General features: G+C 42.6%; 1 protein-coding gene across 2 annotated transcripts in view; it reads left to right on the top strand.

Annotated features, from left to right (window-relative positions):
* Positions 1-26,958, top strand: part of LOC144722721 (mineralocorticoid receptor-like) — a 91,390-nt gene that overhangs the window by 47,504 nt on the left and 16,928 nt on the right. For both annotated transcript variants that reach the window (XM_078601069.1, XM_078601070.1), the window contains 3 exons: positions 4,775-5,092; positions 5,444-5,588; positions 10,686-10,816. In XM_078601069.1, the coding sequence (XP_078457195.1) occupies positions 4,775-5,092; positions 5,444-5,588; positions 10,686-10,816 (594 nt within the window). The remainder of the gene's footprint in view (positions 1-4,774; positions 5,093-5,443; positions 5,589-10,685; positions 10,817-26,958) is intronic.

Genomic DNA, 26,958 nt, shown 5'->3' with positions numbered 1-26,958 from the left:
TGTTGTATTAATGCTTATTGATATGAAACATACTAGGCAACGCGTATACCTTTGACCCACGCAAACTTGGACTGCTTTTGTTATTATTAATTGCCCTAATACAGATACTGTCGTTCTCTTTTATTGCTTGTCTTAAGCTGTAAGTGTGCCGGGATCGTGACTGACATTTTTATTGGCGGAGCGCAGTTTGGGGTCACGGTTCAAGAGCTGCTGTAAGCAAGCCAGCACACGAGGCCTAGCGGTCGTCTCACACGTATATGGGAATATGCACGGCCGTCATCGTTGCCTCCTGCTGCCTTTTTGACCTATTTTTGTGCAAGAGTTGCGCGCCGAAACTGGGTGTTTTTTTTATGCAAGTAATTTCACAGGCCCAAAATGTCGCACGGCATGGCAACAAAACGGCGCTGTCAAAGGTCGTGATGGATCGGAGTTTCGTGAATTGAGTGGGGATTTAAAAGGCGAGGGGGAAAAGAGACCATGGCGGGGAATTCCAAGAGTCGAGCAGCGCGGGGGAATAAAACGGAAAGCGAAGCGTCGTGTCCTGCGGTGTTTGGTGGTTGCGTGCAGTATGGATGAGACGAAACAGATGGACTGTTTTGACCGAGTTCTCAACATGGGTAGAGATTTCATGGTTACTGTTGTCAGCAGCGGGAACCATGGTAATGAGGATAGAAGGATCCATAGCAAGCCAAAACCGCATTAAGATTCTTGACACGTAATAGATTTAGACACCTACAGAGCCTTTAAGTGTAATTTTTTTATACTTAATAATAATTATACATTTACAACGCGCCGCATGGTTATTTTCTCGCCCTGCAAGAGAGCGAACGGCTCGTCGTGCGAGGAGGTACCACCGTCGAGTGGGAGAATGGTGGAGCCAGCACCAAATACCTCCCCAAGCTCTACAGTCCTCTGTATATTGAGGCGTTATCAGCCAGTTAACGAGTGTGAGCACGCACTTGTGTGACGGGGCAACCCGCTTAACCCATGCAGATGGGACAGGTAGATTCCACGTATGCTGTGCCACCATCTGACAAGCCGGGGTATGTGGCCCGTCGATGCTCGTAGGAAGTGAGTTTCGCAACATGTGTGTCACACCAACGCTCGCCCCCACAGCGCTGAGTTAACAGGCGTGCACCACTTGCGCATTAAATGTACAATACGTAAAGTATACAGGGCAGAGAGAAAATGCAACAGTGCTTTTTATAGGACACCGCTTCAGGCAGTGTTGGGCTTATAATTTTAAATACGAGTGGAAAATTTAAATAAGAACAAATACTTGAAGTGTCCTGTGATGCCATGATCGTCTGGTGTGCTGCCACCATAGTCATGTGTGATATCCTGTCCATAATTAAGGTTGTTTGGATTAAAACGCATAAATATGTGTCGTTAAAGCCACCACAACCCCACATCCAATTAGTAAGGCTTGTCACGTGAACAAAACGTCCCAATTAGTTAATGCTTCAGCACACCAGTGAGTTGGAGAGTAATCCCACAACATTTACAATTCGAATATGATTTTTTGCTGGTAATTACAACCGTGGATATGGCCCGGTTTGTATTCCTGGCGAGGTCCTTCCTGGTGCACGGATCAAACTATGGATGCCATCATGATATGTGCTTTGCTCTTTGTCCTGTGATTAAAACTATGCATTTTATTTAACTGTGGAATATTGATTGAGCATGCACGTTAGTAACAAAAGTGGATTGTATTATTGGGTGGTTACTAACATTGGCCTATTGGCAAATTACAGGGAATGCAACCCGTCTCATTTAATCAGATCTCGGAAGCTAAGCAGGTTTTAGCCTGGATAGTGCTTTGATGTGGGATGCCCATGAACACATTGTTGTCAGGCAGATATGCAGTTGTGCTATGTGGTGGGCAGCAGAGAGCAGTGCAGCGAAAACCACTGTTGTACTGTACTTCTATGCCCCCATATATATGCTCCTCGTCTTCAACCTACACTGACCATCGTGGTGATGTAGGGTCAAATAACCCCCATGAACAGCATGGCGGTGAGAGGTATTTGTCCAGCAGTGCATTGGCGTAAGGGCTGTACACGTACATTGACGTAAATAAGTGAAAACCGTAGAGAGGTTGTTGTGACATTGACGCTGCTGTATAAAGTAGTGGACTCCATACTTACTGGAAGGTCTAGCTACCATGTTGGCGAAGTGAGAATATTATGAATACCTTTCCCTTGATGCCATTATGACTGTATGATTGAGTACATTTTTATGAAGCCAAAGGCAACTACTGGCGGAAGTATTGGAACATGGGGCAATAGTAAATTAGGAAAAATATTCAATTTGACCACATTGCTTCAATGTGTAGTGTCTTCAGAAAATATTCACACCGACACGCTGTAACAAGTCACCTACTTACACTTTATTCACCTGTTCTTGCACCTGTTATAGGCACTCCGATAACTATCTGTACGGTCACATATACTTAACTTCTCCCTGCTCTTATCTATTCTGCACCTCACTTATCCTGCACTTGGCAGCTCTGCACTCTGCGACTACGCACACAGCGTCTTCGCACACAGCGTCTTCACACTCAGAGACTCCGCACACAGCAACTCCGCACTCAGCAACTCTGCACACAGCGTCTTCGCATCTCCACCGCTGCCCTCACCTACGCTCGCTCAGACCCGCTCACCCGTCTGTCCCAGGCAGGGGGTTCAGCCAACACCCGCCCAGCGACGGCGTGAGGGTTGAGGTCCCGTTGACGGCTGGAGCAGCAGCACCGAGATGTCTTCACTCTTGGTTCCCGGCAACAACTCCCCTCGCTCACACACACTCCCGCTTATATCCCCCTGCTCATGCCGAGTCCTCACGTGCTGCCACTTAAGCTGCCGCCAGGCCGACGCCAGTTGTCCCTTTAATCTCTTATCATCACCCCCCATCTCCCATCTCCTAGGCGCCAACCTGTTCGACCTCCGTTGCACCCGCTTCTCCCCTTAACTACTGTCAGTTTGTCGTTGCCAACCTCATGTTGAAACGCGCACACCTCTTTGCCCTCCGTTGCACCCGCTTAACTGTGCGCACTGCGTATTTCTCTCCTCTAACAATGTAACAGTTTGGTGTAGCTGCCCCTTCTCTATGCGTAGATCCTTTTGATAGTTTATCTTTGCAAGACTGGTATGAGAATGGCAGCCAAAATAAGGAACAAGGCCAAGAGCATGACCACCATGGAGATGGAAGTGATGAGATCGACTCAAGTTCGAGAGAAAGATGGATTATGGCGTCCGGAAAACGTGACGGATTGTGACGAAGTTATTCATTCAGGAGTAGTTCGGTCATGGTTGATGATAACAATGAAGAGCACACTTCAGATATCTCAGGAAAGTTGGGTACATACTATAAATACATTCGCAAGGCAACTGCACCTCCAAATTTTCCTAATTTTACCAGATGTCTTATAAAAATTATCCTCTCGCTTTCAATCACCATCCACTCAAATGGGTTTCTTAAAACAAGTGCCGGTACTGGCCCTAGCCGAGTATTTATACACCAACGTGCACATTACTGAGTAAATAAGCGCGCAGACACACGGGATGTGGATTCTCACTGAGCCATTCGGACAAAACCCATGCGACTCATATGACTTCTCCGATACCACTGCATAACTGTGGGAGTCGTTGGTTATTGTGTTGTTTGGAGGTTCGTTCGTTGGTTGTGGGGGGGCGGGGGGGAAATCTGCGGAGTGGCGTTTCCCAGGTTCTTTGGAAGGACAGGTGCATCCGGATGTTCTCAGGAGGCCGTGCCATGTGTGGAGAGAGAGAGAGACGGCTTCGTACTCTGGACGAAACGCCCACGCCCAATAATTTCTCACCTCACATCCGTTTTGTTTGCGTACGCACGATTTCTGCACTATGAATAATTTGCCTCGGGAGTCTATCCTCCCAAGGCTTAACAATGCCAGCCATTGGTCTAAGTGTAGCATGTGCACAGAGTGATAGACGTACGATGCTGTAATGTAGTATGTTTGTTTTGTGAGGTTATATTTATTTAACTCCTTGTGTAATATGTAATCATTTGAGTGGTTTTCCCTGTGCCTCGACATAAGGGAAGGGAAAACATTTGTCTTACCTCTACTATTTCTAAAGCTGGAATTCTGTTGTAAATTCTATTGTTTTTCCGGCTGCCCTTTTTCGTTTCCATTACCAATGGAAAATCATTTACTCTACCTTACCAACCTTGGGCCGCTCTTCAGCTCAAGTCTAAAAATGGGCACAGTTCAGTGTGAGATACCATTAACATTGTGTGTTAACCAGCTGTTAATACAAATTCATATAAACACATGAGAAATACATGGACTCGTAATAATGTCGTATTAAATCACAAGTAATAATAATGGTGCCGTTTTCTCAAAGTGTGTCATCTGTGTACGTCATGTGTTTATTTTTTTCCTGGCAAGAACGCTGTCGGCAGTTAGTTGATAACTCGTAAAAAAATATATATTCCATGGCCCGTGCGTACGTGCATACACGTGACCATGCAATAATTTAAAAAGCATAACAGAAACATTAAACCACTCTCATACCTCATCCAACTGATTACCACCCATGCATGTATAGAATCTTATGAATCGTGCAGGTCATTCTACATATATCATACAAACAATTGGCTACTGTCCCAAGCTTGAGAGTACACGAACAAACTACCATTATATAACTACCATTATTGTTGTGTACGTTTCCCTATCAGCACCTATGGGTTTTTTTTACACACATATATAACAAAAACTACTCTACCCCACTGTTTACAGCACGCAAGCTTAAGAAGCAAGGCCGGGTAAAGGGAGAGAACCAGCGCAGCCCAGCGTCCTCCACAGCCACCACCTCGTCTGCCACCCCGCAACCCTCCAGCAACTCGACGGCCGTGGCCACGTTCTCGCCACCGCCGACCGGAGAGCCCATCTTCTCGCCCACGCTCATCGCCATCCTGCAGGCGATCGAGCCCGAGGTGGTCATGTCCGGCTACGACAACACGCGGTCCCAGACCACCGCCTACATGCTGTCGAGCCTCAACCGCCTCTGCGACAAGCAGCTCGTGTCCATTGTCAAGTGGGCCAAGTCTCTACCAGGTACTGGGGTGGGGGGGAGGGGAGTGGCCCTATGCTTGTGTGTTTTCGCTTCGCTTGAACCCCTGTGCTGTGAAGCAACGCCAGTCTTCCTTGTCCTGCTTGGAGTGTGTTGGTCGTGCGTGCGTGTGTACGTATGTATGTTGAACTGCTTTCGCACCTTGCGTAGCCAACCGTGCTAATATACCGTATAAGCATGCATAACTAAATTTCGTTCATTCAGCTGTATTGGCCGTGCAATTGATCATGCCACCGTTGCAAGGGCTATCATTGAGCGCCCTAACATTAGATCCCCCGAGTTTTGGCATTAAATCATCCTTCTAACACTTGGGTTGGTTCATCTTTGTCCCACAGGTTTCCGAAACCTGCACATCGACGACCAGATGGTGTTAATCCAGTACTCATGGATGGGCCTGATGTCATTTGCCATGAGCTGGAGGTCCTTCCAGCACACCAACAGCAAGCTGCTCTACTTTGCTCCTGATCTGGTTTTTGATGAGTAAGCATTCTTTACTCGACAGTGTACTTTGAATCTACAAGCTCGCCGATCCCATGAATGATGTCGCTCTTAGACGGGTATTCTGCACGTGTGAAATACCGAAGTCGAACGCAAAGGCGCCTTATACATTTACAGGACTGCACGGTTCCGTAATTGTGTTGGAGGTTTTTATTAATTTTGTTTTTCTAGAGTACGCTCAGAGCAAGATTGGCCTGCAAATGTTAAAACTTTATTTTGAAAAACGTCTTTTACTACCTTTGTTTCAACTGTGCAAGGAATATGATTTTATTCAATTATTTGCACAGTCTGTGTTGCTGTGCACGATGTGATATCATGTGCATTAATGTGTTATATACCGGAATAAATAGGAGCGCGGAAAGTGATGAGCATACAAATGCATCGATTTGTACAAGTTGAGCCTCATACTGATGCCGTCATTAAGCACTGGGACTGCCATGACAACCTGTTGTCTTAATTATAATCATTATTTGTAGGGAGTTTTTAGGCATTAACGCGAAGTCCTTTTGTACGAAAACAGAATGAAACGTGCTATTTAAAAATATGGAAACGGTATCAATACCCCCCCCATAATGCGTCGTGGTAGTCATTCGTTACAGGTGTTTTTTTTTAAGTATTGAACATTGTCTTCACTTGAGTACATTTGAGAGCAATATTGACCTTAACACGGTAAACTGAAAATACATGCTTCCCTCTTTTCTCTGAATCAACGCCAATGGCGCATCATGAGCCTGTGCTGTTCTTGGAACTTACATAATCTATTTTTTTTACATTTCTGGTTCATTTGGTATACACGAAATGTGAATAATGTAATACATTTGAAATGTTAGAATGCAATAGAATTGCGTTTCTATCGCGTCTAAAATGGAGTCTCATCTGGACACTTAACACACAAAAATAAAAGGTAACAGGTTAACAGGAATTGTACCAATACATCATTATGAAATGTGGTCTCCGGCATAATTGGTATCTTATTATCAATGATGACAGTAAATATCTAAAAATTCAAAGCAAATATATTATTATTTCCACTTACAAGGCTCAATCCGTTGACGACAAGTGCGCAAGCGTTGAATGTACAATATCTAGCGGCACTCATCAATACATTAATCAACACTCTTGTTTTAAAATTTGATTTAAAGCTTTCGTGACTGCAAGGTTTCATAGTCTTGGTTCTTTCGGTAAAGTCACATAGAAGGGAGATAAAAAAAATAATATAAACCAATAAAAATTCTCACGACGTTTCGACTTCAACACAAGCAATCATCATCAGGTGTGAAATCCACAGCAAGAAAATTTTGGAGGGAAAAAAAATCTAATTTTCTTGCTGTGGATTTCACACCTGATGACGATTGCTTGTGTTGCAGTCGAAACGTCGTGAGAAATGTTATTGTTTAATATATTTTTTTCCCTTCTATGTGACTTTACCAAAAGAACCAAGAATAGTACTCTTGTTTTAGTTTGTATTACATGTATAAAATAATACCGTATTGTATTTTCACAACAGATTAACACCTAAATGTCATGCACAATGCCACTTGGTTATAAAATAAACCCACTCTTTTATAGTGGCCTTTTCTATATATTATCACACATTTGGCGTCCTCTGGTCTAACACCGTTTTGAGACTAGGCTCAAAAGAAAGCTGTCTCTGGTGTGGACCAATCAGTTTCAAAGACAATGCATATATTATCAGAGTATAAATCTCGACTTAAAGCTTTCGTGACTGCATGAATTCATATTCTTTGGGTCTTTCGGTGAAGCCACGTATATTGAACAAATAATAAAATAAAATAACTATATCACGACGTTTCGATCACAACACAAGCAATCGTCATCAGGTGAAAAATATCGCGAGAGAGCTGCTGAGAATGTTATTTTTTTTATTTGTTCTATCTACGTGGCTTTACCGAAAGACCCAAAGAATATTATCAGTGTTTTTTGTTTGCATTCTGACCACAGGTATTGTGGTTAATGCAGACATGTTTGCTTGTAAAAGGTTTCAGCTTGGTGTTCTAACATCTTAATACCTACTTGCAGTCACGAAAACTTCAAATCTAATCTTAACACCTGTTTGTTGCCAGAAAAAAGGGGAAAACCTCTTCTCATTGGTTAAACGTATTTAAAACATCAGTATATGTAAGAATAACTAAATACACAAAAATAAACCACACCTTGAATTTAATCCAAATTCTACTTAAGTGACTTAATAACCTTGTGTTATCGCAATTGATGAACTTTTTGTCATTTGAAGAACAAAGAGAAGGCTTAAAGTCATATTCTGTAGCAACAAGTTTATACTTTTAAACTCAAATTCATCTTGTATAGCCTGAATCTTCCACATCACAATTATTGTTGAACAAACTTTCATCTTTCTTGCTAGCAAATATAAAAATCCTATGTCGGATCAACTTAGAGCAAATATTAGTTTTTTTTGGTAGAAACGGGGTGTGCACAATAAATCTGAAATTGTGGACTGGCATCCTGCTGCCTTTCAACAGGTTATTATTTAAATAACCTATTAAATGTTCCAGTTATTTCGGTTGCTCTTACATTTAATACTCTAGCAGCTTGCTTAAAGGCGTGTCTGAAAAAATTATACATTACGTATTTTCAGTATACGTGAAAACATTGTGTTCTGCTTACAATTTGGACCTGCAGTGTTCATTTATCTAGCTTTTTTATAGCTAGTAGTTAAACAAATGTTGGTTGTTACATCATCTACAAGGTTTGGAGAGGGAAAAAACCCACGCTATTTGGTCTTTATTCTCTGTGGCATGCAAAATTTTTTTGGGTTTTTTGTGTTCACTTTCTCGTTGGTTCAGCACTTGGAAATTCACTTGAGGCGTGACATTGACCGCTGATTATTCCTGTTCATTCTGAGTCAATTGAAAGACCTGATACGTTGAAACGGTACTTGACCAAGATAGTGAACAATTCTCTACATACATTGTATTATTTTCTAAAGAGGCCTTGGTATAATGAGTACTATTTCGACTTTACAAGCTTTCTTAAGGATATCACTCTTCAAAAAAAATACTAAGCCACCAATCTTTCCCTTACCACCCCTGTGAAGCTGCATTATCTTTAATTTGTGATAGCCTTATTTCATCCTATAATTGCCACTGTTTTTCCTTGGTATTTTTCTCCCCACATTTTAAGCCATTAAATATAGATTATTTATAGATTCTATTACTTAACATATCTGAAAACACATTCCCAACTGTTACTGATATTGGCACAGTTTGTAGATAATTACAATATTTAGTATTCTTTGTTTTTGTGACATTAGATTTCTCTCAGACATCCCATGCTATCTCCCATACTATATTCTTGTAAAGTGTTATGGCAAATTATGCCCGACACGTTGTAATAATGTGCCCCTGAATGGCACATTTATTCAAGACTCGGCAACCGATGTCAGTTTAAATAAAATGCTAGGGCTTTTTATTTTCTGTAAACTCAGGAAGGAGTGTCAGTCAGGCTGGGTTTTACACTTGTGTATGTCACGGACATCGTAGAGGGATCCTTGCTTGTGTTGATTTACTTGAGAAATTTTAATTGCCGATGACGTTCGGGGTAGCCACGCTGGGCATTCGCGTTTATTCTCAAAACGTGTTGAAGTTGTCGAGGATACGTGTGTTTTTTCAAAACTCGAAATGTTTCAATCTTGATTTGAAGCTTTTGTGACTGCAGGCCTCCATACTCTTTGGTTCTTTCGGTAAAGTCACGTAGTTAGTTTATTTTATTTCTAACTACGTGACTTTACCGAAAGAACCAAAGAGTATAGAAATGTTTCCTTACGGCAGTCTGCGACATGCTCCAGTCTCCGTTTTGGTAAACCCCATTGTGTGTCTCAGCACTACCAGACGTCTACAAAAGCAAAAATGTGCGCTTCCCCGTGGCATTACCGCTGCAAACAGCGATGCCATGTTACTTCAGCTCTGCCAAGCCTCCCTGGGTGACTCAGGATTTCTGGATCCCATTGACCCAGAAATGTTCTCAGCTCCTCCAACCACGAGGTAGTTGTCAGTGTTCAAATAAACGGAATCGGTTCAAATGAGCGAATGGTAAAAAAAACACATTTTGTAGCCTGCAACCTTAAATTCTCTTGCCTTCGGGGGCCTGCTAAGAGTGCGCGAGGTTTGAGGGGGGGGGCCAATGCAGCAGCACTAGACGTTGCGTTACAGCAACAACGCCACGTCCGTCGCGATGGCCGATTGCCCATTGCTTTCCTCGCCACAATCGGCTCATGAGGTTGAGAGAGGCCCAACCAGAGGTCGCAACCGGGTACCCGATACCCGTACCCTACCCGATACCCGGCTACCCGTACCCGGCCGGGTACGGGTAGCCGTTTGCGACCCTGGTGCGGCCGGGTACGGGTACGGGTAGGCCATGAGTCACTGGTGAGTAACCGTTTGTCACTCATTTCGGGTAGGGTACGGGTAGGGAACGGGTACCCGGGTAGGGAACGGGTACCCGTACCCAGCCGGGTACGGGTACCCATTTGCGACCCTGGTGCGGCCGGGTACAGGTACGCGTAAGGAATCAAAACCCGTTTGCGACCTCTGGGCCCAACTTGGAACCAGCAGAGAGTGGAAGTTTAACCCCCCCCCCCGTCCCCCCCGGATCGTGTTTACTCAGTTGTAGATTAGACCTTGGACGATGGCCGTGGATTGCTTCATAAATGGGGAGAAGCGCAGATCCCAGGATTCTCCTCCAGGCTGCTTCACGAGGGGGGGGGTGGAAGCTGTGAACATATTTGCGTGTTTCCGGCGTAGCAAATTTGTTTTTGCATTTCCCCACATTCAATTGGTTCCCATCTTCTATACCCGTTAATCACAACACTTATTTCCCCGTAAGCTGTAACCAAAAAGAGAGGTGTGAGGGTGAGTAGCATGTAAACAGCTGCCTATGATAACCAGGCCTGGCGTAATTGGTCTAAAGCCTGGTTTATAATTTATACGACTGTAACGTGTACGCCGCTGTTTTTGACCAGTCGCAAACTGTGTCGACGCCCCTGCGTACTGTGGCGGGAATACATTACATTGTTGCGTGCTTGTGCGCGTGTGCCCGCAGGACACGCATGCAGCAGTCGGCGATGTATGAATTGTGCGTAGAAATGAGGCAAGTCTCGGAGGACTTCATGAAGTTGCAAGTCACTTCAGAGGAGTTTCTGTGCATGAAAGCCATCTTGCTCCTGAGTACTGGTAAGTGATCCACTTGAGGAGTATTCTTTTTACAAAGAGGCAATTACTGAATGTGGAAGACGTCATTCAGCGCCCATTACCAGGAAGCATTTTATATGTTGCTGAGAAAATGCATTTCTTCTTGTTTTCAGTCGCGTAGAATATTTTTTGGATTGTATGTATGTTGAACTTATTTCGCTTCTAATGGAGGTAGCATTTTGCCATAGAGCAGACCTCCTACGCCTTGAACGTGTGTAATATTTATATGTAGCTTCATCAATGACCACGTGATTTGAAGTAGATTTTTACATACACAATTCTAAGAAAAGCTAACATAAGGAGCAAAATGCAAATAACACAGGATAATAAAGAAAACTGGATTAAAACACGTTTTACTATTTCAGAGTAAAGTCTTTATTTTAATAATATGTTTAATGTAACTTAATTAATTGTAGCAAGAGTTGGAAGCCATTTGTCACTTAACAATGATTCACATGTAGGTTGATGCATTTAATTCAATGTCCTGTCATCACTTATTTTACCCCAGAGTATAATTAATTCGTATTGAACTGCTTTACATATTTCTAAAATCGTATATTGGTCTTCATCCCACTCTAGAGTAACTACCGCATAAAAAATTTGTATGGTTAACATCTCAATATAATCTCAAAAGTAAGATATACATCTGCCGAAGTCAAAGGCGTATTTTTAATACTCCTTAATTCGATGTCCAGTTCATATCTGTTCGCTTTATTTAATAATTGAAAATATTGACAGATATACTTATTTTATTTTTCCAAACATGCTGTCAATGTGTGTGTAGTCACTGCACAGGTAGCTTAGCTTGCTGGTTTACACTTGCGAGGGCTTGGTATCACATGGGTGTGAATTTGATACAGCCTTGGATCACACGCCGAATCCTTTTCCCAAAAAGGATGGTAATGTCATGCTTTCCATGGATCTTCAGTGAAGCCAATCATCATGTACGCTGGTTCGATTTATTTTATACTTTAAGATAACATAAAAAAAACGAGATGCCACCTTCAGTGCTGATGGCCGTTTACCGTTGGCAACGGTCGATTTGTTTTCACAGTCACGACGGGATTGATACGTTTTTGTTTTTAGGCTTGTGAACAACTTGTATTTCAGTAATTGGTAAAATAAGAGTGCTGTGGTTTGCTTCATTCAATTTTTCGTAATGACCCATAAATACCGTCGAGGTTAGGAATGGTTAATGAAACGACCCATTTCCCTGAAGAGTGTTTTGACGCTGCTCATCTCCGTTGGTGGTACAGAGGTAGTGGTTGAAATTGATATACCAACGGTAGGGATCGTGCACTTGCGATGAACTAAACAAAAAGTCGACAAACATTGTCAATATCACGTTCAAAATAAATTATTGTGCTGCACAAATAGGTTGTACTCATTAAAACGCCTCAGTTCAGTTTATGCACGTTTCATTACGTCGAAATTCACTACATAAATCAGCTGATATTTTGCTTGTGCAACGTTTCTGTTTGATGTTTGAACATCTTAACACCTGTTTTATTGCCAGAAAGGATAAAACTTGTTCTTATTTTTCATATTATGATACTGGCAAAAAATATCCCATTTTTTCCAGCTAGTGTTTGGAATTTCGGCAGAAAGCATTACTAATCATATCACCTTTAAAAGTGAAATTGCATCCCAATTAGATTAAAAAATATATATATGATTTTGTTTCTATAATATTTGAAGCAAAGAGCTGTGGTGTGCCAAAACCACTTAATGTCAGAAAATAACACCATTGAATTTGCTCAAGCCTTTTCATTCAGTTAGTTTAAACCCCGTCGCCGTTTTAATGCAGAGGAAAAAGGAAACGCCTATTTGATAGCTCCTTGTAAGATGTAAATTGCTCGGGAATGCAATAGTGCAACCGCGTCTAATTTGGCACCAACATTACCGTAATAAACAGTGTGTATATAAAAAAAATCTGAGATATGGCCAAGGAGAAGGGTGACCTTGTTATTTATAGTCTGGAATGAAAAGGGGCGGGCGGGCGGGCGGGCGGGGGGGGGGAGAGTGGCAAATTAGAGAGTGCAAGAGGTGCCGGCGTCTGGCCAGCTGGCAGTAGCCACCCACGCACAGGGAATGAATCCAACAAAGGTGTTGTACAGAGAGCTCAAGGCCCCCACCAAAACAAGTTGCGAGGTTCTTCAAAAAACCCGACATTCAACTCGGAACTGCTTTACATGCACGCATGCACGGTCATGCTTTTCCCACAAGAATTAGGGTTGTCGGGGTATAGAGAGGATAACGGAATGCATTGTCGTCTGCCGTGGTAAGTCCACTGCTGGATGAGTGCTTCCCAACTCCACTGCTCTCAGTCCATCATTGGGCCAAAATAAATTATGTACTTTTCAGTCTTGGCATTTGTCAAAGCGTACGTAAAAAAGCAGATAGTTGTCAGCAAAAGATAGCTGTGAAAAGTTTTGTTTAAAATCTGTATGCATTTGTTTTGAACAAAGCAAGGTTTCTTTTGATGTACAATACTATGAGCTTGGAGTGGATTTACCAGCGGAATCAAGAGAACAAGGGCCATGCCTAAGATGTGGACTTCCCTGACTTTCTGGCTAACTTTATGGCTGATTGACAGTGAAGGAATTTAATGGGGATAAGCCTCCTTCTCTCACTTAGTAAATTCAACGGTCTGAGGGAATGTCTTCTCTACGAGATCATCTTAATATAATCCCCCGTGAGCAATGTGTATAATCGCTATAATCTGCAGCCATATATTGACGATGACTTTCTATATGTAGGCATTATAAGGGGGTTGTTGACACACCATATATTGGAGTGACTCATAAAAGCATATGGAAGTAAAACTCCACATGCAAACATGTACAAATATCTTTTTTTAAATTGTCAATCGGCCTTTGTTCTTTCCAAGCAAGCGAACTCTGGACCGGTTTCGACCTTGTGGGTCTCATCAGCATCGTCAATCAAGCTTGTTTAACAAATGCTTGTTGTAAAGATGCATGTTCGGTATGTAGATAGTGACCTCGTTCTTTAAGGTCAATATACTTTTCTGAAGCGGTTCAACAAAACAAATATGTGCTGCTTTTATTCTATTAACACTCGCCACAAAGCAGTAATTGATTACACAATTGCCAGCGTCTATTCCTATAAGTTATATTGCAAAGGCTATGAGGAAATGTATGAGCTCACTAATGTTTATCAGTTCGGTTAACGTGAAGTGTCAGTGGCCTGAAACAATATGAAGGGAAATTGTTCAAGAGCCTAATCCCTTCAGAATGAATGCTTATTAGACTAAGACAGTGGTCAAGCAAAATTGGTAATTGAGCGTTAAATGTGGACTTGTGGAGTGCAGTAAAATGCTAAACATGTGAGATTTAGATATGCAGTAAGCTTGTTGGATAATTCGAAACACATGTGCCTGAGGGTAACAGACCATGTGAGCATTCAAATTGCAAAAAGAAAGCTTCTGTGATCCCTTGTAACTGCTGATTGGTGATAGGGATGGTATTTTACCTTGCAATGTTTTGTCAAATACAAAGGAGGAAATGGTTAATACATGATCATGTTTACATAAATTCATATTGTGGGATTGGACCGTATGTGCTACGACATTGGAGATCGGCCCATATGTTTGGAGTGAATAACACATTAGTGTGTAAAAAAGCAAGCAGCCTTTGCCCATTATGCAAAAACCATCGGCAGTTCCTAATGCATTGCATTGTGGTCCTCTTGTTTTAGTTCACTGTCAAAATTAATTTCAGCTAATGTGTGACAAAGAAAGACAACTGTGGCACAGGTTTGTCCTTAGCAGGACTCATCTGCACAGTATAGTCACCAATACGCACTGATCTAAAGTCTACCTCTGGGAAATATATATAGTCCCCAGTTATATACACACACACTATGGTGCTTATCAGCTTGGCTAATCCCAACAATCATCAGATCTGTAAAATGACGAGAAGAAAACACTGCAGAAGAAAAAATAGCATTTCTAAATTATGCAAAAAAAGCATCAGCAGTTCCTGAAAATTGCATTGTGCTCTTTAGTTTGGTCGCTATCAAAATAAATGTAAGCTATTGGAAACAACTAACAAGAACTTATGGTTTTTCGTCTTGCACGATTTGTTTTGTTTGCATGAGATTTTCCCGTCATTTACAGATGGATTACTGTTTGGAATCGGCCAATTCAACAGGCCCCATAGGTTAGATGTTTTGGAGTTAGATCCTGATCTGCACCAAAGCATCTATTATTAAGATTCAAAATACCAGCCATCTCAGATTTGCTGATGACACAGTCGTTGTAACAAAAAAACCGAATGTAAAATAATTACAGGAAATTATTTAAGAACTTCATGAAAAAGACTGCAAAGTTGAGCTCTAGGTAAATATAGTCAAATTAAACGTGCATTAAAAGGTCACTAAACTAATGAACATATTTGTCTAGCTACAGTGTTGTAGCTAGTCGGTCATTAAAGGTGGATAGGGATCAAGATGATGAAATGCAGGTGAGTGAAAGCAGATTTGAGTGCTTTTTTGGGGACGCATTGTGGCATCAAGAAAACATTTTCTAATCGGTGTACGCAGAGAAGCTTGGAGGGGGTGCACGCTTTAAAACAACACTGAGGGACCGAAAGAGGGACACTTGAATCGGAGCGAGCACAAGTTTGAGACGTCGTATTGACTGGGGCCTGGGCATAAGGCGAGAAAGGGGGATGACTGACAATGGGGTGAGTGTGTAAGGAGCTAGGTGAATTCACGTTTCACAGACCGTGAGGGCATGGCGATGGCTTGCGGAGGCTTTCAACTAGCAGTGGATTATGGTGATGGTAATGATGATGATATTTAAAAACGTTATTGTATTGGTTTTACGGTGAACAAGTCTTTTCAGTGAAAAGTGAAATACATAATTTTCAGGCAAATGATTTTTTTATTTGTGTAGATAAAATGTTCAAACTGGAAATTTAACGGTCATTATTTTCCCTCATATGTTTTGACATGAGATTATTTTAGTAAAATTATAATATTGCCAATCATTAAGAGGGAAACCTGATTTGTCTTTCTTAGCCAAATGCAATTTAATTTCATCCCAAGGGTATGCTATGCACCCAAACAAAATTAATCTATAGTGCTTATAAGAGCATTTTCTTTGTAGGCAAAGTGCACAGCACAAGCATGATGCCAGACTAAAGCACATACATATTTGTCATTTATACTTCGTGTGCAATGATACTGTAATGTATACGAAGAATAATTTCAGTAATATATCGGGGAAATAAGTACTTGCAGGAGCAAAACATAAGCACACGTTACTGTTTTTACATATTGAAGCTCAAATTAAGTTTTACGTATGACAAAAGTTATGCTCGCAGGCATTCTGTATGTACAAAATACGAAGGGGTTTTCATGCCGCTCTTGATCAAAAATCATTTGACCCGTATCTGTGTGTTTCAATTGACGTACACACAGGCATTCTGTATTTGTTGGGTACAGCGGTTTTAAGAAATGTTCGTTTGACCAGAAATCACGGGACCAAATGTTTGAGGATAAAACGGTGCCCACTGCCCATGTATCATGCCACGTTTCATTTACACATTTGCTGCGTGAGTGCACACTGGGATTATGCTGGGTGTTCCAAAGAGGTTTGTGTATAGTTACAGGAAAGTGCTGATTGCTTCTCGAAAAAGTGTCCCACTTTCACGAAAGTCATTGCGCCGGCTTGCTCAAAACAAGCGCTGGTAGGGAGCTATCTCCACTGCCAACACACCGGGCAAGCGGCAGGCAAGCAAACATAAAATCTACATTGCTTTTTTGAGGAAACCGGTATAACTTTTGGACAACCAAAATGATTGTCAGCTCTTTGTAAATCCACTGCTGGATGAAGGCTTTCCCCCAGGCCGTGACCGCCATATGGGAAGTTATTTGACCGTTCTTCAAACACCCGAGTCGGTTTGGGTTTGGTGAAAGGGGGATAAATGAACCGGTTCGGACATCAGTCACCACCGACGTGTAACCAGGGCTATGACTTGTACTCGGGTCACCGGGTTTATAGCTTCGTGCATTAACCACTGGCTTGCCCTGGCTACTTATCTCACCATAACCCAATGCAAATTGAAAACTACGGCGAAAGCTATCAATGTGTCGTATGCAATCCGTTTTACAAGCGTATAGCTATAAAGGCTATTTAGGCAAACATAAAAAGGCGCTGACATTATCAGCCTTGCTATAACTTTGAAATGTCTCTTTGATTCAGCCTCGCCTGCCTGAAACAAAGTTTTTATAGACATTGGCATACCACAGATTTCAATTTTAGTAATTTCAGATTGATCTCTATTTAGAATGTATTCAAGATTATTATCTATCTCTCCTGATAGAATATTGTAGATTAATATAGGCTGTTTCAAATGAGCAGTGTTATTTGGCATGTTGGGAAAAAAAGCTGTAAGTTTTTCCAGTCAAAAAGTTTTTTTTTTCTAAAAATGTCACACTGACCCGCTGTGAGATATATTTATTTTTAAGCCCTACCGCAGGAAGTCATTTCATTTCATTGATTAAATCCCTTGGCTGGAATGGGCTTGAAGAACCTAAAGGAATGCTAAAACTTTGAACTGAAGATAGATATATATGAGTAAGACAAACGACACATACGACAAGGTGTCTGATGCAAGAGGATAATTAAGGGGACGGACACAGTTGGAAATCACAACAGTCTGTATGAAATCGAGGCATTTGAGAGAGGGTTGGAGTACTGTTGGAATTGTGAACTTAATAATGAATTAGCAACATGCCAATGCTCAAGAAGATACTATTTACTGTGTATACTGCCGACTTTTGACACGGATCAGAAACGTGGACATTGAAAAAGAAAATGGAGCGAAAGCTGAAAAGCGTGCAAAGAAACAAGGAGAGGTCGATGCTTGCAATTATACTGCGCGGTAAAAAGTGCAACGTTTGGATCAGAACGTGCAAGTTCTAATGCACCGTGGACTATCGCGAAGAGTGAATGGGCTTGGGAAGGATGACGAACGGTAGTCGAGATCAATGGTTCTTATAACCTTTACTGCAGCCTTGCAACCCCTTTGGTTCTCAATCGTAAAAATCATATTTCATGTTAATACATACATCGGTATGAAACGAAGCAGGTGTACTTACGTGCCCGTATTTAATTTGTCTTTCGATTATTTAACTTCTAAAAAAAAATCTGCCCATGTCTCGCACCCCCAGAAAGGGCATCTCACACCCCCCAGAAAGGGGATTGCGTGCACCCCAGGTTAAGAACCACTGGTCTAGATGAACGACAGAGTGGCAGTCCAGGAGGAGAGGCTTGTCGTCATGCCAAAGAGGATGATCAGTGCAGAGGCGGAGAGGCAGGAGTAGCGCGTGTGCGCAGGAACCAGGTGGATTGTTGCGTCCACCCAGGGAGTACATCATCGGGCATGACCTATTTTTTAGGATACGTGTAACAAAATGACGTACAATCTGTACAATGGCGTTTACCTATTTACTTGTACTTATTTGGTTGCTTACGTGTTTTTTTAGCGGTTTAATGTGATTGGATGCTTAACAGAATCAAACACGTGGCGCTGTTTCGATAACGCAACATCGTTGCAGCATCGTTACACCCGGCTTCTGGGCCCACGCTCCACGCGCAAGTCTTAAACGTGTCGGACAAGCTTCTCCGTTACGCGTGTAAATTGGATGAGTGCCTGCTTGTTACGTTTGTTGATTCGGTGATGTGGGAAAATACAACGGGAGTGCAGGTGAGACCTCAAATCTGGCTGTCCCTTTGGTGGGAACAGTACTTTCTCATGGGGTAGACATGGAGTTAAAACAGGTGATTTTTGTTAGACATCAGAATAAATGGTCCCAAACCTAGATTCACCCCCCCCCCGACTATGCCGTTGGCATTGCAGATATGCATTTTTTTAAATTGCATATTGTACAAATAAATGTGTGTGTGTAAACAATCCTAGTCGGAGCATATCACCGGTTATGGATTTGTATACATTTATATATGGCAGTTTGACGGTGTACTTTGACATAAGCAATTGCTAGTTTTTATGCCTCTTCTTACAGCACCGTAGACTTGCATGTTATACCAGACATACAATTTGCAGACAGTTCAAAGACAGGGTTTTCACATCAATAGCCTTGACGGCCCAGCAGACAATTTAAAGTCAATACCAAATAATTATACTCGTTTACTCTCAACTACAGCATAAGCATTGAGAAATGTAGCTGATGATTGACTTCTCATGAACCATATGGCTGTGAATAACAGTGTTTTGCTTTGGAATTTATAAAGTTTCACATGTGTTGGTTTTGCCTGTTCTGTTGGTAAGCTTTAAGAATACCACCTGTTTCGTACACTTTCCTTTGTCTGAGATGTGTCCCAGTTTTTCTATTTATAGAGCTCCAAGTAATTATAGTTTTACGTGGGTTAGATCCGTGCCAGAGTTTATTTGTCCCTGCGAGATGAACCCAGTGACCCGAGTTTGATTCTCAGCTATATATCTATGTTGAACCTCTTCCGCATCGTACGCAGCCAACCATGCTAACATCAGCGGCAAGTGATATCTGTACTGGATCTGGGTTCCCACAGTTTCAGTTTCATTTATTTGGAATAACCCTGTGAGCCATTGGGCTCTTGATTCGGGTGCAACCGCAACAAACAATCAAATTCCAAGATACATTTAAAATTTACCGTACACAAATTTAAACATCCCCTACAAAAACAATAAACTCTTCCAGTAAAAGCACCATTTTGTTTATGCTGCGTACAAAACATCTCCACTGTGTTGATCATGGGGGGTTTTTGACCATACTTCACCCGGCAGCAGTCTGTAATGGTGAAGGGGAGCGCTCAGGACCCAAGAACACTTTGTTATGTCACCCAGATAGTCGTGCAGTGCGCTACCGCCCCACTCCAAGCAGAGTATGTTCCAAGTTACCGCATCGTTCGCTTTCAGATGTGCTTCTGTGGCCATCTGGAGCTCTCTTACTTTCCAATATTAGGAAGCCACTGGAGCTTGGGCACTTTTAAACCATCTACATTGAAAATTAATTTCTTTTGAACTGCTTTTTGTGTTGGGTTTCTTGTCCTTCCCCCCCCCCTGCACATCTGATTATAAGTTCAACATACATACAAGTCAAAATTAAGCATTGAGGTGATTCTCATCTCATGACAAGGACAAGTTTATCTGTAGGACATCCGCTCTTGACCGGCCTGCCCAGTGGTACTCATGTTATCGACCCTGGAATGATGATGGGCTGAGTTAACCCCCCAACCAGGATTTGAACTTGCGACTTTGTGAATGGGAGCCACTCACTCTACCGTTGAGAGTATGTCGGTCAATATTATTTGCCACTGGGAAAAAGTACACTGTTTTTTAGCTCTGCAAAATTGTGACATTGTATTATTCTATTGTGTCATTTGAAGCAAACAGACTACTGTAATTTACACCTTTTTAAACCACCTCTTGATAGATGATCGCAAGTGCTGCGGGTATTTTTGCAGCATATGAATGATTTCACATCAGAGTTTTGAAAATTACAAGCCACTTGCTGCTCTCCAGATGGCCACAATAAAACATGTAAAAAAACATCTGGGCGCGCGGGACATGACATTTGCAACAAAACAAATCATTGAACAGTCGAGAAGCTTAATTTGTTTTTTTGGTTAACACCGATATATTCCGTTTCCAGAATGGGGCTTGTTTTCACCGGGGAAATTGCACAACATCGATGACGGGCGGTGGTGGTGGTGGCACACGTGTCCTGTCATCCAGCACCATTGTGGGGAGGGTTGGTGGATCGCACAAGTGTTGTGCAATTCCCCTCCCGTGGGTGCCATAGCCTGGCTGGCCAAGAGGAGGCAGTACTGCAAGTGGAGTAATCGCCACTGGTTTCCATATCTCTGGGGATTGAGTGTTGCCCCCTTGCGTGCGTGCATTTTCTCCGAGTTCTCCAGTTTCGTCCCACGTGTATATACACTCAACAATTGACTGGAAACATCTTAACCCTTTCCCATTCCGATGACATACAAGACCATGCGGGAGGGCGTGTGGCATAGTTTGGCACCAGCTATCCTAGAGGGCGGTCGTCCCTCTACAGTTCTCCGCGGTGAATACAATGTCTTTAGAAAGAACAGCACTATGCCTCTCTTTCTAGATTGAAAACACATCTTTTTTTAGAACTGCCTTTTGTGTTTAGTTTGTCCCCCCCACCCGCACCTCCGATTAGCACGGTTGGCTACGTACGGTGCAAAATAATTTCAACATACATACAAATAAATTTACACTAACTGCTTGTGCAGATGTCTTGGAATGGGAAGGGGTTAACAATGCTAACCCAATACAGGCCCTTCTCCCTCCACCCCCTAAAAAACATTATTGTGACTCAGTGTGGCTTTCCTGGATTAAGTAAGTAAATTTTTACATTTAATATTATTGTTTTTTGGTATTTTTTTGGTAAACATTCCACAAAGCTTAGAAACATGGAAAGTCATGATGGTATCTTTGTTCTTTTCAAAATACACTTTCATTGGTAAACATGGTGGCAAGTCACTAGCAATATTTACAAAAAAAGTCACTTGACTGATTTTACTTTGATGGCCAATGGGAATACATCTTCCAATCATATTTGTTCCCAATTTTAATTGATAGAACATTTCTGTTAAGGCTAGTTTTTTTTGTATCGGGTATTTTGTTGTTCATCTACTAACAGTGTCGCTATTTACCTTTTGACAAATTGTGCTTTTTTGAGCGATTAAATGGGAAGATTTTTTTTCCGGAAATGACTCCAAAGCCCTACTGACCTGATAAATGGCAATGCGAGCACAGATAAAGAATGAATAATTCAACAGAATCGCTTTGTTGTACAATAATTATAACCATCTCTTTTAATTGCTTGTATTTTTATTCGGATTCAATTTTTCTTACCCAATTGTGATCCGTGTTAATGTTTAGTTTTATTCAAGTAGACAATAAGACCCCGTTGCTCGATGGCCCCCAAACCTCATCGGCTACTGCAGCACACCTTCACCACGTATCTTTGGGGGCTCTGCGTGATTCACCCTCCTTCCCGTCCACTCCCTAGGAGCATCAAAATGACCTCCCGTGTGCAGCAAAGGGCAGTTCCTGTGGTTTGTTGAAAATGTTGGCTATTGTATGCTCTTTTAAAAATACGCTTTGAAATGTCTCTTTGACTGGCATAATTATGCCTTTTATGCGCACACTCGGCAGGAATTCTAATTGTGCTTCTGTGTTTTGCTGTCCAATAGAAAACTAAACCCTTTTTTTGTCGTAGAAGCCGAGGGTTATAACGTCACATATGTTGTAGTGTACGAAGTGTACAATACTTGGTATATCCACTAGAGGGCCCTGGTCTGGATACGTTTAAAAGACCCTATTTTTCATGACTGTCATGTCGACATTTCAGCTCCATGTTACATTCCCGTTCGCGTGAAATCGTACGTTTAAGCATTTAAAAGCATTACTTCTGAATACACGTGCATTTATTGTGCAGTGCGTTGGTTAGCTGCATGGCTAGTTATCTATCTGGGTTATCGTCACTGTCAGCTTGCATGTGGTCAATATTTAAAATGCCACCTCTATCTGTCGATGGAGTTTATCACTAGTTGTATGTATTATTTAGCTGTCGTCAGTATGAAATGAACCACCCCCTCACTATAACCATGCGTAGTTTACCGAGCTCAACCACTGCAGACTGTAGATGAACTCCCATTCAGACTGTTTATGATGCTCTTTCTATGCATGGTGCAACATTTATTGCTGGGTTTACCAATGAGAGCAAAGCAAAAAGGGTTAAATTGATATACTGCACTCCGGGAAATAATGCACTCTATTTACACAATGATTATGTAGATGTGGGAGTGGCGGCACAGTGCTTAGCACACTGCACTATGACCCTCACAACCTGACTTCAGTTCCAGGCCACGGTTAACATTTGTCAGACGCGATGCGTGAACTGGTCTTGGGTCCCTTCCTTCCTTTGTACGTATGATGTAGCCGACCGTGCTAATCGGAGATCAGCTGGCGACTGATCAGCGTCGTGAATTATAGGCAAACAAATATCCCACGACGAGACGTCATGGCTGGGCCTTCATCCGGCATACATAATATAATTTGTACGTTGATGCTGTTTTGTGTTACCAATCTGGACTTGTCCAGCCGCTCGACGGTGTGCTCGTATTAAAGCAATCGTGGGCGTGGAGGCGGTCGGCAGCTCCCGTAGCAAGGACAGCCGGTTCAGCGGGGACAATGAGAGGTGCAGTTTTTATTGGACGCTGGAATCATGAGAGGGCCCGACTGTGCTGCCATGTGATCGCAGTTAGAGGACACCTTCTTCCTGCGCACCCCCCCCCCCCCGTTGCCGTAACGCTTCGGAATCCGGTCGCGACTGAGATGTTACCGGTCGGCAATGCTTTATTCTCGGCTATGCCGTCGATCTCCTCCCACGATCCCGTCTCGTCGGCAAGCGGCGGCAGGGTTTTTGGTGGAGGATCAAGACTCGTAGGAGAATTGCGCAGTGCGTTTTGACGACACTATTCCGACGTGAACTATTAATGAAGTCGTGAATTGAAGATGGTTTGTTTAACCGTTGTGAACTCAAGTAAAGAGGAGAGCAATAGCTGCAGCTTTATTTATTTATGTTGTGAGACTGCATGATGATTGATTCATCATTCCGCAATTTAGGCATGTGTCATTTCTTTGTGATCATTTCGTAAATAGGTCCACTAATTGGGATTTAACAGCAATATTACTTGAAAATATGTAACACTTAGTCCCACTTGTGTGTATCACTCGTGCAAACAAAGGGAATCTCACACCGTGAAGTCAACCGTAGGACTTTTAACAATCCCGTTTTAGCCAACTGTGTAAGGCTTTGTTTATTTGTAACGAGCTTTACTACCCGGCTTCGCCCGGGACTTGGATTCACCACGCCCGGCCGCCTTTGTCTCCCCAGTGGCGATGTTCACACACCAGTTACTCGTTTGAGGCTGAGTCGACCTAGGGGAGGCCCAGGACCGGTTCAAATAATCGTCACCGGTGGTGGCCGTGAGCGGGAATCGAACTTGGGTCGCCGGGTTCGTAGCGCAGCGCGCTAACCGCTACACTACAATGCGTTATGCTTCCACAGGCGCGGGTCACGTGACAGATTTGACGTCACAGCTCACTTGCTGTGCAAAAAACATATGCATTATTGAGCTCCCCCCCAAAAAAAACAAAAGTGTATTTTTATCATTTTTGCATGGTGTACAGTCTGGAAAGTACCCACATGGCAAATTTCAAGTTTGTTGCATGTCGGGAAGTACGCTAAACATTTTGAACAGACACACATAATCACAACTTTGCCTTTTATATATATGGAGATTACGAATACTCCCAATGTTTCTTAATAAATTAGTTTCTCTATGTTTTTTAAAGTGAACCTTTATGGAATGTGTTAGTTGTACACGCGCATACATTTAATCACATGTGTAGTCAGTTTTTTATTTGTTTATGTTAATTAGTGCGATCCCGAGCTGCCAGTGTGGTCCCTACATTAATGACAGTATTAAGAAAGTTGTTAATTGAATTAAGACCCTTTAATCACGACGATTCATCTGACCGACAGGAGCATGTACATCGTTTCCCCTCTCCGATTGGCATTGGAGTGCAGAAAATTCTGCACTGATATTTTCCCACATTAACATTCCTTCACAGAGATGGCTAATCATCGTTACCGTATTGTGACATCATTGTTAACCTGTTGCATTTGTATCGTATTGTCCGGTGTATAAGATGCTTCAGAAAACAAGACAGCCCAAGCTTCTGCCCAAGCCTCGATACACGAATGTAGTGAAACAAATCTGGCGTCGCACACACGCCGACTGGATTGTACCCCAACGTTCGCTTTAAAATACGGAGGGGAAAGAAGTGCGCGATAAGCTGGAGAATACGACGCGTTGATTCGCGTAACGATATAAGAACAGCTTCACACGTAGGCTTTCGCGACCAACGTCATTTATAGTACAGGTTTTTTTGGGTTGGATCGTGTAAATATTTACGCGTAAACGCAAGAGTTTGCGCGATCTAACCCTTAAAAACCTATATTATGGATGATATAAGCGCATACAAATTGTGCGTAAACCACATGCGTTTAACTGCACGTACCACTTATTGTGCTTTAAAATCATTCCCTTTGTGCGTAGGAGATGTGTAGTAAGTCTCTGCGCACCGCGCAAACTTTTGCGTCGTTGGCCAGCAATGCTTCTGTGTACAGTGGGGTATGGGAGCGGGCCAGGAGGCGCAGGACTTTGGCAAGCATCTCCCTTATGTAACTTACTCCGTACTGTTCCTAGTAAGGGCCCAATGGAGGGTTTGGCAGCCACCACCCCCGCTGAAAGTTAACAAACGCTGCCTAACCCCAATCTTCCCTACACGAATCGACGCAAAACTAGTTATACTTCTTGTAGGCTGTCCGCGTGGAGGAGGGCAGACGCTTAAGGAGTAAATTGCGAGAGGCCTGCATACGCCCAATGGCGTATTCACCAAGCACACACCCTCGAGATATCGGCGCCTCCGATATTGTGAATTGTGAAAAAGAAAACCACCTCCCTCCCCCCTCCATAGTAATGGCACATTACCGAAGCTTGTAGTTGATCCTTGGAAAGTTAAAGTGGGGAGGGTGGCAATAGGCTGTGTCCCAAGTTTTGTTTTCAGCATATTAAGGTTATTGATTAGGCTGGCGATTCCACAAGGGGGGGGGTGTATTATTTAAAAATTCATAATGCTTTTAGGTGCATGTTCCGTGACCTACTTTTTTTGAGGAAGAAAAATTCCTATAATTCTTTTGAAAGTGGTGCGTCGCCGCTGCATCTGGCCCCGGAAATCAGTGGTGCTTCGACGGGGTGCAGCACGAGCAAGCGCGCACACGTGGACGGAACCGTGAACCTGGCGTGTCGTCGATTTGCCGCTGCTCGCTTGCCCGTTGGAAACGATTCCCCGGGACTGTGTAGACTTCCCTTCTGTGTGGCCTGTTTTGGAGAACGGCACTGCTACGGCCATCGTGTTCAGATTCTTCACCCCTTGGGGATTCATTGCACATCGTTGGTGTGGAACGGGTGGCCCTCTTTTTAAATCCTTTATATTAAGTTCGCTTGCTAGCTTGCTTGCGCGCTTACGACCGTGCAAATTTTTCGGTCGTTTTTTAACCCACTTCCCGTGATCCAATCGAGCTGACATTTTGCACACAGACTCGTTGTGCGTGACAATTTCTTTTCGTGAAAATTTTTTCCTAAATTTTCAACATTTTAGGAAAAAAAAAATTATATTTAATTACCAATTGCTTAATGGTGGCAGGCAATCATCTGACCCATAGGTGGCAGCCATCTCAAGCCAGAGGACGAGAGGACTCTAGCCGCCACGCATATAAAGGATTTATAGTGAAAAACTTTGTTTTTACGGGTTAATTTTTTACGTGTTCTCTCTTTGGCGCCGAGTCGTAACGTCATATATATACCCTCATGTGGTCGATGTCTCTCTTCCGTCTTGATGTCATGAATGAAGTGGAGGATAGAATTCCATGTAAAGCCATTCACATTTGTTATATAATCCTTTCTGAGATATATTTGATATATCGGGCTTCTAGGAATTGTGCATCTGCACAATGTCTACACAAGGATATCAACGATTTAAGTGCTCTGTTTTGCTCAAACATGAGGGCTCTTAATAGGATTTGGTGGAGTGTCTTACATGAATCACAATATGTTATTGTGGTTGTTGTTTCAATGATGAAACTAGACTGTGAAATCCCACCGTTTTTCTCATTGTTGATTTGTAACGCTGGCCCAGGTACCGACTTCTCATCCTAAATATGCGATTCCAATGATATAATGCCTGGGAGTAATTTTGTAGTCATTATTTATATTTGGTTTGGTTGTTTTTATTACGCAATGCATGGCTTCTTAAGTCAAGGGCGTCACCAACCTTGGGAGAGTGTCAGACTGGGTGTGGATAGGGCCCATCTAGACCGAGATGCTATCGTGATAACTGTCCTTGGGCCCAGGTCTTTATGAGGCCATAGTGTGGAAGATAAAGCGTGCGAGGGAGGGGGTGCTTCCTCTAGATTTTGTCACTGGTCCA

This window comes from Lampetra planeri, chromosome 15, assembly GCF_965212315.1.
Source record: "Lampetra planeri chromosome 15, kcLamPlan1.2.h2, whole genome shotgun sequence".
NCBI classification, from domain to species: domain Eukaryota; kingdom Metazoa; phylum Chordata; class Hyperoartia; order Petromyzontiformes; family Petromyzontidae; genus Lampetra; species Lampetra planeri.
This window is presented reverse-complemented; position numbering and strand designations above follow the sequence as displayed.